The sequence below is a fragment of the Tigriopus californicus genome, chromosome 2 (genome assembly GCF_007210705.1).
Source record: "Tigriopus californicus strain San Diego chromosome 2, Tcal_SD_v2.1, whole genome shotgun sequence".
NCBI classification, from domain to species: domain Eukaryota; kingdom Metazoa; phylum Arthropoda; class Copepoda; order Harpacticoida; family Harpacticidae; genus Tigriopus; species Tigriopus californicus.
The window spans coordinates 5,633,989-5,647,960 of record NC_081441.1 but is presented as its reverse complement, the minus strand read 5'-3'; the positions used below and the strand labels follow the sequence as shown (position 1 = coordinate 5,647,960).

The following is a 13,972-nucleotide window of genomic DNA, read 5'->3' as shown; positions in this document are numbered from 1 at the left end:
TTTGTGATTTGTTTAGGGCATCTAAGTTTTTAATCTGAGATAAAAATGAGTAAAAAAAATTAAATCCAACAAAACCAAAGGTTTTAAAACTCCAAAAATGCCAAGATGCGTTTGGGTATTTCTCTTAAAAACTTGATAAGCCTTTTTAACCAATGTGATTAGTTTATGGCTTGACACCAAAGAAATGAAAGTAAGTGGAATGTTAATCTTCGTACAAGTGTCAATGAATAATGAATTAATGATTGAAGAAAAGTCGCAAGCTTTCGCAGTCAAATTTCGAAATCGTCCACGAGTTGAAGTTCCAAATTTGCTGTGGTAGGAAAATGTTTTAGTAGACATGAACTTGGAAAAACGATCTCTTGGGAAAAAGACCACCGATGACTAGCCTGCTTGGATGGATACTAAGATGCCCGCCCGTTCTGGCCGGCCGATACGCAGTAGAGGTATTCCTGACATCTCTGGTGCAAATCTGAATGGTTAACAACATTTCCAAATTCTCAATAGAAAGCCCATGGGGATGTTTAAGCAAGCTCTGGCAGGTTCCTTTGTTTGCTGGTAACAGTGTCAGTGATGCAAATTTGGGGCTTCAAACACGTTTTCGAGAAGCTGACCCTTCTTTCATATTGCTATATATGAGGAATGGTCACCTTCGTTAAACGAGTTTGAAACGCCAATTTTGCATCACTGACACTGGCAGGCAAGTGTGTTGGCTGGTTCCGGGAGCTTGCCTAAATGTCCGAATAGGCAACGCTCTCATCTGACACATTGTTCATTAGACTGGTTTGAGCAAGTTGTCTGAGCCCTTTTTTTGGTCTAGCTTGGTCGACTTACTTTTGGGTTGGTCAAGCGACAGATTTCTCGACCCACCCAAAAAGGTGCTACCAAAGGCTAAACCGATAAACCAGTTATTTGAAACGTGCAATGACAGATCGTTTATGTGTTTATGATGGGGCTCAAATTGTAATTTCCATCAAGATGGTGGAAACACTCAACGGAAACGGAAGCAAAAAGTCTCAGTTCAGGCTGACATCCAGAGATGTCGGGAGTACCTCGATTGCGTTAACGACTCGTCTGCTCTCTGGCTCTGTCTACTTGGACTCCTTCAACTCATGGACTGGATGGAGTGAACTGGCCAAAGCTTAGCGATTGGGTGGTGGGTAAAGTACTATACACAGATGGAGCCAGCAGCACGGACTGGCTTCTAGTGTTGCCAAATGCTGGGTAATTCCCCATGTCTGGGGTAAAAACTAGAAAAAGAATAAGTAAAAACTGCAACATGTAAAGAAAATCGGATCAAATCAATGAATCAAATGCAACCTAGCTTTTATCAAGTGGTAAAACGTTAGTTTCAGTCATATTTGAGCCAAAAATATTGACTGCTGGGAACAACAATTCACAAAAGGACCCAAACATTGTATGCCCTTATTTTCTTCTAATGCAAATACCCAAAAACAAATTGGAATTTTTGTATCTACTAAAAAACACATTAGGTTTTTAGTGCTGTGTTGTCCAGCAGATGACTTGAGTCCTTTATTGGACCCAAGTCACGGGAAAAGACTCATCTTGTTTTTATTAATCTAAACAAGGCTAATTTAATCATTTTTTAACGGCTGCTTTCTTATAGGGTTAATTCATGACGGAATAAAGCGTGAATGAATCTGAAGAAAAGACCAAGATTTTGGACGAGTCCGGACTCAAGTCCTTTCAAAATAACTCGAGTACGTTCAATTTCTCCAAAATCAAGTAAAAGACTCAAGTGCATTCGGACTCGCGCTTGGACTCACCCCAGCACTGTTGATTTTGTCGCTTCATAAAATTATATTTCTTAAAATTACACAATGAACAAGAAGTAAAAGTTTCAAAAAACCCATTTGATGAAAATTGGGAGCACGTTTGATGTAGATAGCATTTCGAGATTATGCAAGCAAAATAAGAATCACTTTGTAATATTGAAAATCGGTATGAATTCTTTGGAAAACTGAGTTAAAATGGAGCCGCGGCCTTCTGGCGCTCAAACTAACTTGGACCATTGAATCCCAAATAACTAAGAAGCGGTTTGATGTATCATATCACAATTTGTTTGTCAGTCCAAACTAACATCGGTCATATCTGGCGTCCTTTGGGGTATTTCATGAAAATGTTCTGGCAAGCCTCCTAGCCTGAGTCGGCTGATGCATGTGGTGTTTGTTCCGCAAGTTTTTCCCTCGTCCCTCAGCCTCCATCCTCCATCCATCCATCCCATCCTCCATCCACGAGACTCCAACCCACTGTCTTCTCTCGACAAGGACTCGAGGCCACACGAGCAAGCCACAAGGGGTGAACCCGAGACACGTGAACACCCCCAACCCAGGTATCCACGGCGGGCGGGCGGGCGGCCTCCAGTCGTGCCTCCAGTCGTGCCTCCAGTCCCTGAGCCGGACGTAACTCTCGCCTTAGCCGCACGACTAACAACACGCTCGGAAGGAACGCGCGCGCTGGACGCTTGACGCTCATCGCTCCGTGATTCCCGCCCAGTGGAAAACCACCCCAGGAGTCCAAGAGGGAGCCGAGGCGGAGCTCCAAGCCGCCATCCGCTAAGCTCTACTGGAGAGTCTGGGCCCCACATCCAGCCCGCCTACCCCGGCCACCCACGCGGCCTCTGACCTTCCACCGCCCCGTCAGCATGATGGCGGCCCAGGTGGGTGGGTTCAACGGGAGTGCTGCCAATGCCCCGTCCTTGTACAATCAGCCCCCACCTCCGTCTCAAATGGGTTCGGCCGCACCCATGCCTGCCACCGGGGCGGGCCATTTGGCCGGCTACTCGATGGCGGCCGGAGGTGCCAATGCCCAATTAGGGACGGGGGTTGCCCCCACGGGGGGGTCGAGCCGTAATAACGGGGACGCGTCCGCGCCGGCTATTTACCCCATTACGCTGAAAGTGATGTTGAGCCGCGACGAGGCCTCGTATCTGTTCGGGTTTGACGGTGTGCTTCTGGGTCAGTTGCGGCAACAAACCGGGGCCCACATCAGTCTGACGGATCCGCAGAGCTTCGAACATGTTTTGGCCATCGGTGGATCCATCGACGTCATCCTGAAGGCCTTCAGCTTGGTTTGCCGCAAACTCTGGGACTTCCTCATGAGCATCATTGGACCCAATATGTCCAAGCCACTCATCATTCGATTGGCCGTACCCGCTTCTCAGTGCGGCACCATCATCGGCAAGCAAGGAGCCAAAGTCAAGGAGCTGCGCGAACTCTCGGGCGCGTACATTCAGGTCTCGCAAGAGAGCTTACCCGACTCGACCGAGCGCGTGGTCGAGATCTCGGGCACGGGCGAGTCCTGCGTCCAGTGCACTTATCACATTTGTTCCTTGCTCCAAGAGGCGCCGGTGCGGGGCGAAGTTGTACCCTATATTCCCTCGCTGCAAGCCGGCGGTGCATCGGGCCTGCCCGACGCCTTTCGTTCGGGCTCCGAAACCTGGCGACCTGTGATATTGTGCGGCCCACGCGCCTATTTGATCGATGGCGACGTGGCCCGGCCCTGTCCCCCCGAAATCCTCCGCCACGCTCTAGACAATGGACGCGTGAATGAGACGTACGCTTCCGGACCCGCCCATTCGGGCGTGGATCGAGATCCCACGGGTCGTCGTCCCGCCTATATGAACCCGGATGTGCTGCTGCAAGCCATCACCAATGCCCCCCATAACCAGACTCAGACTTCCGAAGAGATGGCCATACCGGCCCCCTATTTGAGCTCCATCATAGGCCCGGATGGTCAGAAGCGGGCCGAAATTCGTCAGATGAGCGGTGCCCAAATACATGTCGAGGACCCCGGATTTTTGAAGCAGAGCGGGGCCGATCAGACGGTTACCATATCGGGTACTAAGGAGTCCATTACGTTGGCCAAGTTCCTCATTCAATCCACGATTGACATGTTGACCAAAGAGCAACCCAATCTGCCCAGCGGGGGCCAGCCCGTGTCCAATATGGGACGTCTGGGCTCCAATCCTGCGCAGGTTTTGCCTCCCGTACCTCCGGCTTTCCACGGGCCCTCATCTCAACAATCACCCATGTTTGGGGGCGATTATGCGGGCTACCCGGAGGATCGTTCGATTCAATCCTCTCAATATTCTGCCAAGAACGTGCCTCGAGACCCGCGCGACCTACGTGATCCTCGCAGACCATCCATGGATCGCGACTACGAAGGCCACAACTCATCTTCTTCCTCTGGCCATCACCATCATCCATCACGTGGTGCCCATTCCTATCGGAATGGTGGCAGCGGAGTAGGATTTCGAGGCGGTCGTCGGAGATGACATGAAGAGGTTCATTCCATTAATGGTGATGCTGACTGACTGATAATCATTTATAAACAACTCATATTATTAATTGATTGTGTAATGTATGTTCGAAGTTGTAGAGTGCTACTATCCACCCGAGTTGAGAAAATCTAGCTAAATTTTGAAAGAAAGCTAATACACAAAGGAATGCTTTCATATTTTAAAGCCAAAGTGGTAAGATTTTCTGCCAACCATGCGAAAAAAATGGAAGGTTCTCTAATGGTTTTTGCTACCTTTTAATACGAGTCGACCGAAATGTTTGATTTTGATACCCACCCAGACTTCAATTCTAATATAAACTGTTATTGCCAACAAGAGGACCAGAGTGTTCAGGTATATGTTATTTACGGTCGATCACCGTGGAGATGTGGTACACTGACACGGGCTAGATTGTCAACCTCAATCAAAACTCGAGACAAAAAGGGTTAGTGGCAACAAACTTCTTGATATTGGAAACACAGAGTGTTCCTCAATGACCGTTATCAACCTATAGAGTAGAGTGAGTGGGCTGCAAGAATTTGTATTTTTAACTGCTCTTTCTTGGAAAGGATCATCATAAATATGAGGCTAAGATTCATCGCAAAATGACAATCGATGGAGGGGCTTACAGATCATTGTGATCTCCGGCCACATTTCGGCTCAATTAACGATCCCCCAGAGATTTTTAGCCTCTCCGGGCTCTGTTCAATGAACTTCCTCATCCCTTCCGTGGTGATCCCAGTTCCCGTGCAATGAATCTTGGTCAGGTTTTGACAGCGACTCAAGTGTTGTAGGCCCGCATTCGAGATCGATTTGGAGTGGGATATGTCCAAGGATCGAAGGTTTTCGGCGGTCTTGGCGTCACTCATGCTTAATTGAGCCAAACCTGCGTCCGTAATTTTCCAACAGTTTGCTATCCGCAATTCTTGGAGATGGCTAAGGAATTGAGTGACATATCGTAAGCCAACATCTGAGATCTCCGTGCCATCTAAGGTCAGCTTTGTTAGGAGCTTCTGACGGGATTTCTTGTCCAACAAACCTGGGATCGAAGATTGAAAAAGATGACAACTCCTTGAGTAATTGGGTAAATAAAGGCATCAAAATAATCCTTAACTTACCTGGGCGAGAGTCCTTGGGCGCTGAGAGCAGTTTGTACAAGGCCACATCATTGAAGTTGGTGACAAAACTCAGGTCGAGTTCTTGGAGCATGGGGCAGTTAACAGTGTTGAGAGCAATGACCGAGGAACTGTAATCAAGGCCTCTGAGGGACATGATCTTGGTCTGAGGGATACGAGGCAGGAGCCAGGTCAGGTGTTGCTTGCCCACGATACTCCAGTCCAGTATCAAGGACTTGGGCTGCCGTTGAACAATGAGCGAGAGCAAGTGAGAGGTGATCTTCATTTGGGAGAGCTTCACCATCGACCAGAGGCTAGGATCTTGGAGGATTTTGTTCCAATCACGACACACGGAGGCACATTGACTCAAATCGACGGTAGTGAGTTTTTGAAACACTTTGAGCATGACACCGCGTTCCAATTTGAGGTCGACGAGTTGATCCCCGTCTTGCCGACGCGTGTAGATCTCTTCAGCGGAGATTTGCATGGGAGGAGGGCGAATGACAAAAGGCGGCTCTTTGTGAGGATGAGTAGAAGCGGATACGATCTGCTCCGACAGTTTTTGTCGCAACTCGTGCTTGGGCTGATCCGAACGACCCTGCACTGAAAACAACTGATAGCCACTGAAATTCGTGTCCGCACCATAGGCCATGGCTTTCTTGATGGGCGAGGCATCCCCACTTTCAGTTTTCATGAGCTTGGCCGGTGACGGCTGATTGGGCTCTTCTACTTTCGGCTCTAGCTTGGTTGCTAGACCCGCTTTCACGCACTTGGGGCATTCCCAAGAGTTTGGCAGCTCCATTTTGATGTAGCCTTCGACGCCCACATCGGTCACACAAGTGGGATGGGTCACTTCATTGCAAAGATTGCACTCCATCAAGGCACAAGTGCCTGCAGGTCGACTGGAAAAGGTCAAACAAAGAGGTCATTGATTGATTCGTTGGTTCCTGGCATGACAGAACAACAAACGGAGAATCTCATCGGGACTTACTCTATTAGCCTCATATTCGTCTCTGCATACCAACCATCCAAGCCACAAATATTGCAGACCACGGAGTTAATGAGCAAGGGTTGCAGACACTGGCGCATTTGACATGGATGTCGCATTCGCCCAGGCCCACCAAAGCGAGGCATGTCCGAGCAGTAACTGCACATGCCGCAATCCGGACTGATGCAAGCCTGGCAGATCTTACACGGCACTCGATCCTTTTTGCCTTTTTCTTTCTTAATAATAAACACGTCTTTGGTCTTCTCCTTCCGGGAGTTGCTGGACTTCGCCACAGGCTTGATACGAGAGTATCCGGGGTCGTACTTGATTCCGGGCCAATAGAAAACCGGCTTGCCCGAGATGGAAAGCTGGGGATCGTCGCTCTTGTGTTCGTTGACTATAACGCGTATATCACGGATCAGATTGACAGGCTGGTCCAGCAGAACGGGCACGCTCTTTTTCGACACGGCCAGCGCGTGAAGGTACATGACAATGGCTTTCATCCCAAAGATTTCGTGGGGCGTGAGGTGAATATGCTGCAGATTCTTTTTGAACATTTGCCGCTCGTCTTTGGAACCTAGGAGCCGGGTTTTGACATCCGGGTCAAAATCGAGGTGGGTTCGGCCCACCAAATGATAACAATATTTGTCCAGAGCGTACCTGGAATGAGCCAAAAGTACGTTTAGCAATGCCTTGCCGTCAACTAATCACTCTTTGGCCTAGCGCTTACCATTGCAATTCCGTGAAGAAGGGAAATCGGAATTTTTGCGGCACCTTTGTGATCTCTTCAATTTGAGCCACCCGAATTTGCTTCTCGATGGCAAAAGAATGTAGGAAATTACCGCCAAATACGAGGGAATCCTCGGGCGTGTACACAGCATGGATCCAACCGGAGGGAATGAAGAAAGTGTTTCCGGTCTCCAAGACGACTTTACCACATTTTTCTACCAAATCGCCGAAGAAGACGTTGCTTTGCTTGCCAGATAAAGTCCATTGCTCGTAGATCTTGAGATTGGTTTCGGTGGGCGGAATGATCCAAAACACTTTTTTGCCTTTGACGATGTGATACCAAACGGACGTGCCGCCAAAGTCGATGTGGAAATCCGTGTAGCACCCCGCCACGGACATTAGGCAATACTTTTGTACTTTGGGATACTTCATCTCGCGAAGGTCATTGGTGCCCTACATAAAGACGGAACGAGCCCATTAGTGATTACGCCGACTGGCTGGCTCACTGCCTGAGTGACTGACCGACGGAAAGGCCGACGGAAAGGACGACGGAAAGGACGACGGAAAGGCCGACGGAAAGGCCGACCGTGAAGACGATAGAACGACAGACGGTCAGCACATTCCAGCTCCATCCGGTTCACTTACCTCAGTCTGTTGCTCCTTGAGATGTCGCGGCCAGACATTGTCGGTCCAATCGATTTGCCGTACCACTTTGGGTGCGATGACAAACGGCTCCAACTTGGTGAACGAGAACTCGAGGCTAATGACATTGAGTTTGCGCGAATCTCGATTCGGGTTGTTGAAGTACTCCTCAAAGTCTTTCATGGTGATCTCAGAGTTCCGTTGCGTGGTACAATCCATCACATCCAAGACCCGTCGGGCCCCCACTGCGTTCTTGACATCCGTCACCGTGAAACTGTCGGCCTCGGGCATGGTCATGCCCAAGCCCACCTTTCGTTTGACCAGGATGGGCGTGGCAAAGCCCGAGCGTTGGAAGTAACTCAACTGGAGTTCGTCGCCCGCCAGCTCCTTGACAAAGTAAGCGGCGAATCGCGGCGATTCCAATTTCTCGAGCACGTTAAAGGTCTGTTTGAGCACTTCCTCATCCGAGTCCGAATCCAGCCCGTCCAAGTAGGCGTGGCGGCGGTCATTGTTCTTTTGGCGGAGGGCTCGGTCGCCGTCGGCTCCGCCAGCCACACCTCGCCCCGTAACACCCACTCGAGAGCCACGCCCTCTCCGTTTGCCGGTGGACATGATGTGCGGCTCGAGCTCCGGGTGAAGAATCCGCCCAGGTCGTGGCCGCCCTCTCCCTACCTTTCCCTATGTCTCCCTCGGCGTCTGGATCCTGGATCCCTGGCAGGTGGAGGGGGACGAGGAGGATTCCAGTTCTGAGCCGTGACTGCTGATCCCGATCCTAATTCAGATGTAGATAGTCAAGACCTATGGGTCTGTCTGTCTGTCTGCCTATGTTGGGTACGCGGTTCACGCGGAGTACAGCTTGTTTTGGTTGTGCTTCCGGGCCGCCAATCCAGAGGACCAGGGAGGAATACCAATAAGGATGGAGTCGACGGATGAAGCCCGGCTAGCGCCCACCAGGCCGAGATGGCCCAATAGCCAGAAAGCCAGATCGACAGAAAGGCAGAAAAAGGCAGAAAGCTACCCAAGGGCCTAGTACCACAGACCATATGATGACTAGACCTCGCGCAGCGCGGCGAGGAAAAATGCGAACCTTCATCAGCTGGTACATAAATTTTGGTGTACAGTGACTCATGCTTTGTCATCGGCCAGTGTGGCCGGATTCTGAGTGAGTTTGTCACTGATTGCCCACAGATCGTACAACGACTAGATGTCGCATTGGCCCGACCTCAGTGCAGAGGAAAATGGATTTTGTGTCAACAACTCTGGACGCCAGAAAAGAGGAGGGTGACTGCCTGATCAGTACTACCGACCTACAATCGCTGGGTCTTCAACAAACGCAATCAGTGACAGACTCATTTAGAATCCGGCCACCCTGGCCGATGAAAAAGCACAAGTCACTGTACACCAAAATGTATGTATCAGCTGATGAAAGTTCGCATTTTTCCTCGCGCTATGCAAGGTTTAGTCGGTCTAGTCATTATATGGTCTGTGTCTGTGCCTAGTACATTATATGGTCTGTGGGCTGGGACAGACCATGCCCAGCCAGCATCGTCGATATGTATGAGTGAGAGTCAATGGCTGAGGATAGGTAGGTTTCGTGCTCCGCATGGCTCTAACATCGAGCAAGAAGACGGAGTAAGGGCGGCATTTGGGCGAATTTAGGGCGGCTTTACACTAAGATGGAAAACCGAGATTGAATCCGCTTTGAGTATTGAAGCTGCGGCGGGTTTGGCCAAAGATTTGAGCTCAGCAGATGACTCCAGTCTTTCGCTGTACTCAAGCTGAACAAAAAGACTCAAACACCAAAAACAAACTCGTCCCATCCCTATTCCTACTTCCATCCTCAAACCGGATTTAATCTCGGTTTTCCATCCTAGTGTAAAGCCCCCCTAACTCAAGAATCAATCGGGTACAATCTGAAGTTCTGAGTCTATCAAATGCTCATAGTCTTATTTTTCACTGAACAACTTATTGCTGATCTATTCCAAAACCATAAATATACCACCAGCCCTTCTGAAGGCCTTTCTGAGAAAATCCTATGAGAGCCACATAACACACACTTTTGACATCCAAATAGGGATGAACGGGATGAACAGAGAGCTCTATATTGCATACTTGAAGCATGCCAGTAACTTTTCACCTGAAGCGTTGCATCTTGGATCAAGACAAGTTTCCATCTTGACTAAAGTTAGCTCACGTTGTTCCAATTTTTAAAAGGGGAGATAAGCCGTTCCCCAGTAATTATAGGCCGAATTCTCTCACTTCGAATGTTGCGAAGGCGTTTGAGAAGATCATGAAGTCCAAACTTGTTGAATTTCTTGAAGTCAATGAAGTCCTTTCTCCTAGTCAGCACGGGTTCCGAGCACATTTTAGCACGGTTACTCAACTGATTGAGCATTTAGCGTAGGTCATTGAGGGACTGGAAAGGCACAAGTCAGTTGAGGTTGTCTATCCTGATTCTGCCAAGGCCTTAGATAAAGTAGATCATGGCCTTTTGTTGAATAGACTTCATGACGTTGGGATCCAAGGCAAGTCCATCATGATGCTAAATCTGTACAAGTCGATTGTTCAGCCACATCTTGAATATGCTTCACCCATTTGGGCTCCAATTAGTTCAGCAGGTTTGCTAAAGCTTGAGCAGATCCAAAGATGTTTTACTAGAAACATTGACTGGGACTGTACAGTGTTCAGAGAAGGTACGAAAGGTATCTGATACTGTACGTCTTCAAAAGTATCCATGAGCTTTGTCCCTGCCCAGGATTTAGGGTCAATTGTAGTGACCGTAGAGGCTTAACGTGCGTTATTGGAGCACCTTCAAGCCCTCGAGAATCCAGGCTAATTCGAACAATGAAGTCCACATCTCTTCTTTCTCGGACTCCTTCATTGTTTAATTTGCTTCCCTCTAATATTGATATGGAATACGTAGGCCTTGTTGATCCGGTTGCTTCTTTCAAGTCAGACTTGGACAAATTTTGAAGTATCATTCCAGATCAACCCTACATTCAAGGAATAGCTCGGCCTGCCAACTCAAACTCATTTGTAGACCTAATATCATGTAAAGATTGAAAGGTAATAATTAGACGAATTATAACCTTTCATCTTTGTAGTACTGGTGATTACATTTCCTGTAGCGGTTAGAAAAGCCCGTGAAAAAAACAAACCAAAAAAAAGTTGGCCCAAGAATTTACTCTTTACGCCAAAAAGGCCTTAAAGATACTCAACATGAAAGTAGAAGTTACATCAAATCGTTTTAGAAACTGACGACCATCGTCTGTCAGTCCTTTTTTCCGAACCGTGTAGACTTCTTTGTCAATCTCAAACCTAGCTTCGTCCCCCACCCCCTTTTCATGCCTTGAAATCACGCTTTGTTGGCTAGGTGTTACTAATATTGCATACCGAAACACTAATCTTCTCGAGAGTCATTGAAATTTTCCACTTGTATTTAAGTACACTCATAGGTACCGACATTTTTGTCGATAAATCAATATTCCTTCTTACTATTGCCATACATAACTTTTTAACTAAGAGTGAAGCCCCATTCGTTCCTGTACTTATTTGCTCCTGCGTTGTTATTCCTGCTATTCATTATCAGGCACAATCGAGTGCTCGTTTTATTTTTGCTGCGGCAAGGTCAATGATTTTGATTGCAGTCTTTAGCTTGGGAATGGTGCAACACTTAAGTATACAGTCTATGACAATCTAGAGATGTCAGGTTTGTACTTGATTTGATTTACAACGATTCGATTTCATAAACTGAGCCCATTGATTGGCGATGCAGCGAGAGACTCAAGCGCCAAAGAAGTCTCGGAAAGCAACAATTCGACGAGTTGTCACCCACCTATTTGTGCGCCATTTATTTCTGCTGAACTTCCCTTAGTTACTACTACTACTACTGCTGCATCTGCTAGTTCTACTATTACCACCCACATTGGTTAAGGTGCCATAACAAGAGAGGTCACCTTTTTGTTTCTCCTCCCCAATCTTTCTTGACAAGACTTTTAAAGCCCATCAACACCCGCAAACAAAGAACCAACCTGACGCTGTACAATGACATTGCCCATTGGAAAAATTGGAAAGTGTGATGGCCGGCTTTGTTTGTCAACAAGGCTCACCCCTGAAAGTATTTGCAAAATCATTGGACTTGTGACCATACTGGGCTGTTGGCAATTTGCTAGTGAGATTGTACAATGAACATGTTGTACTTCACAAATACAATCAAGTTATAAAGCAATGGAACGGCTGGAGTAAATTAAATGCACCTTGTTCTCTTTAGCTACCATTTGCCTTTTTTGTTGCTTTTAAAATCGTTCTTACCGCCCGCAGACATAACTTTGCGCTGATTTGCCCTTCATCCACATTTTTAATTCGAAGCATGACCGTCTCTACTTATCCAATACCCAAGCACATCTTAGGGTTTTCCTAGCTCATAAAGTCATGAGAAATAGCTTCAATTTTATTGTTTTGTTTGATTTTAGCTGAGATAATGCTTATTTGCGAGAATACATCTCAAAGAACATTTCATGGCTGTTAATTGATAATTGGGGATGAAATTGCTCAAGATGTTGGTAGGCCGCCATTCGAGGCGTGAAGAGCAGTATTAGACATGAAAAGGGTGGAAAGAGTCCGCCTCACAGATTTACTTAGATGATTTGCATGCTCTTTCCAAGACAATTTATCGTCAATTAGCACCCCAAGAAATTTTACTGAAGTAGAGCTACACCTTGTTCCAACCTGTTCAATTATATGCCCGTTACTTGTTAGCATTAAGTCGTGGTTTTCACTTCTACGGAAAGTGTTCAGCACCATCAGTTTCATCTTTTTTAAATTAATCGCCAATTTGTTGCTTTTAAGCCATTTCCTCTGGCTCTTAAACCCAGAGTTGCACTCCATCTCCATTTGTTTAAGATCATTGCCAAAATATTGAAGGATTGTGACATCCGCATCGACCAATGGCATCGACCAAAAGATCATTAAGTACAATTTCATTCCGAGCATTGCCATCATACTCCTAACAACCCAAGAGTAGATTTAATATCGGACTCAAACCAGACAACGGGCATTTTGACCATTCTTACCACAAACTAATCTTGCATCATCAGCATAGAGGAAGATACTGACAGTACTTCTAGTGAGCTTCTTACGTGGAGCAATGAAGATGATGAAAAGGAGAGGACCTAAAATGGAGCCTTAAAGAATACCCGACTTCATGCCATGTAAATGCCACTAAGGGATCCATCGACCTTAAGTAATTGCTTCCTACTACAAATAAAGCTTCTTATCCAATCGAGAACTTTGCCTTGGATCCCAACCTCATGAACCCTTTTAGCTAAAAGCCCTGATCACCATGTCAAAGGCCTTGACAAAGTCGAGATAGGCTACAGCGACTGACTCATGATCCTTTAGTCCCTCAGTGACATGCTTTATATGCTCAATCAGTTGGGTGACCGTGCTAAAATGGGCTCGGAACCCGTGCTGACTAGGAGAAATGATTTCATGGCTATGAAAAAAATCTACAAGGTTGAACCTCATGATCTTCTCAAACACATTCGCAATAGCCGAAATGAGGAAAATCGGCTTGTAGTTACCTTGGGAACGACTTATCTCCCCATTTAAAGATTTGAACAACATGAGCTAACTTTAGCGACGAGGGATAATCTAAAATATTTTGAAACGAAGATTTTTGAAAATATGTTTCCCAAGTATCAAACATACGTTGATTTTTAAATTTAGTTGAAATCTGAAGAAAATGCAGGCAACCAGCAATAATATAGATTTTGTTTTTTCCTGGAGATTTTGTTGAAACTAAATAAAAGCTGCATCTGTTGGACGTCATGTGCTGGTGTAGCGAGCGGTCTAAGAGGCAACGGGAACCAAGTAAGAATCCTCTCCCTAGATGTCGTAGGTTCAAATTCCGGTGCTGGGTGTATATCATAATGCTAAAAATATTTCAACAATATTCCTACACATTTAGAAAGTTTTAAGAGATGGTGTTCAACAGTGTGAGCTACTTTGAGATTATGTAGGAAAAAATGAAATAAAAGAAAGCTTTTGAAAATCCGACGTTTTACATTCGTTTTAGCATTTAAGTTATTCCTTGTGATTTTACGAGCTAGAAAAATGCCCTGATGTGTTTGGGTAATTTTTTCTCGAAACTTGATCAGTCATTTTAACCACCGTATACCACAACGTACAACTCGACGCGCT

At 46.6% G+C, this 13,972-nt stretch overlaps 2 protein-coding genes across 2 annotated transcripts; one reads left to right on the top strand and one right to left on the bottom strand.

Moving 5' to 3' along the window:
- The first annotated feature begins 2,175 nt into the window (after positions 1 to 2,175).
- Positions 2,176 to 4,638, top strand: LOC131876866 (poly(rC)-binding protein 2-like). The gene has a single exon (XM_059222376.1). It carries the CDS (start codon positions 2,663 to 2,665, stop codon positions 4,292 to 4,294), a length of 1,632 nt encoding a protein of 543 aa, XP_059078359.1. The 5' UTR covers positions 2,176 to 2,662; the 3' UTR covers positions 4,295 to 4,638.
- Positions 4,639 to 4,822: 184 nt separating this feature from the next.
- On the bottom strand, positions 4,823 to 8,690 carry LOC131876865 (jmjC domain-containing histone demethylation protein 1-like). The gene is made up of 5 exons (XM_059222375.1): positions 7,775 to 8,690; positions 7,131 to 7,582; positions 6,404 to 7,060; positions 5,416 to 6,314; positions 4,823 to 5,336 (listed from the first exon to the last, which is right to left on the bottom strand). The coding sequence occupies exons 1-5, from the start codon at positions 8,381 to 8,383 to the stop codon at positions 4,930 to 4,932; spliced, it is 3,024 nt and encodes a 1,007-aa protein (XP_059078358.1). The 5' UTR covers positions 8,384 to 8,690; the 3' UTR covers positions 4,823 to 4,929.
- Between the last annotated feature and the right edge of the window lie 5,282 nt (positions 8,691 to 13,972).

Bases quoted from the DNA above. Each gene is read 5' to 3' on its own strand.
- LOC131876866 (XM_059222376.1), top strand. From the start codon at position 2,663: ATGATGGCGGCCCAGGTGGGTGGGTTCAACGGGAGTGCTGCCAATGCC.
- LOC131876865 (XM_059222375.1), bottom strand. From the start codon at position 8,383: ATGTCCACCGGCAAACGGAGAGGGCGTGGCTCTCGAGTGGGTGTTACG. The intron at 6,315-6,403 runs GTAAGTCCCGAT...GACCTTTTCCAG, and splicing joins ACGAATATGAGGCTAATAGA to TCGACCTGCAGGCACTTGTG. The intron at 5,337-5,415 runs GTAAGTTAAGGA...CTTCGATCCCAG, and splicing joins GCCCAAGGACTCTCGCCCAG to GTTTGTTGGACAAGAAATCC.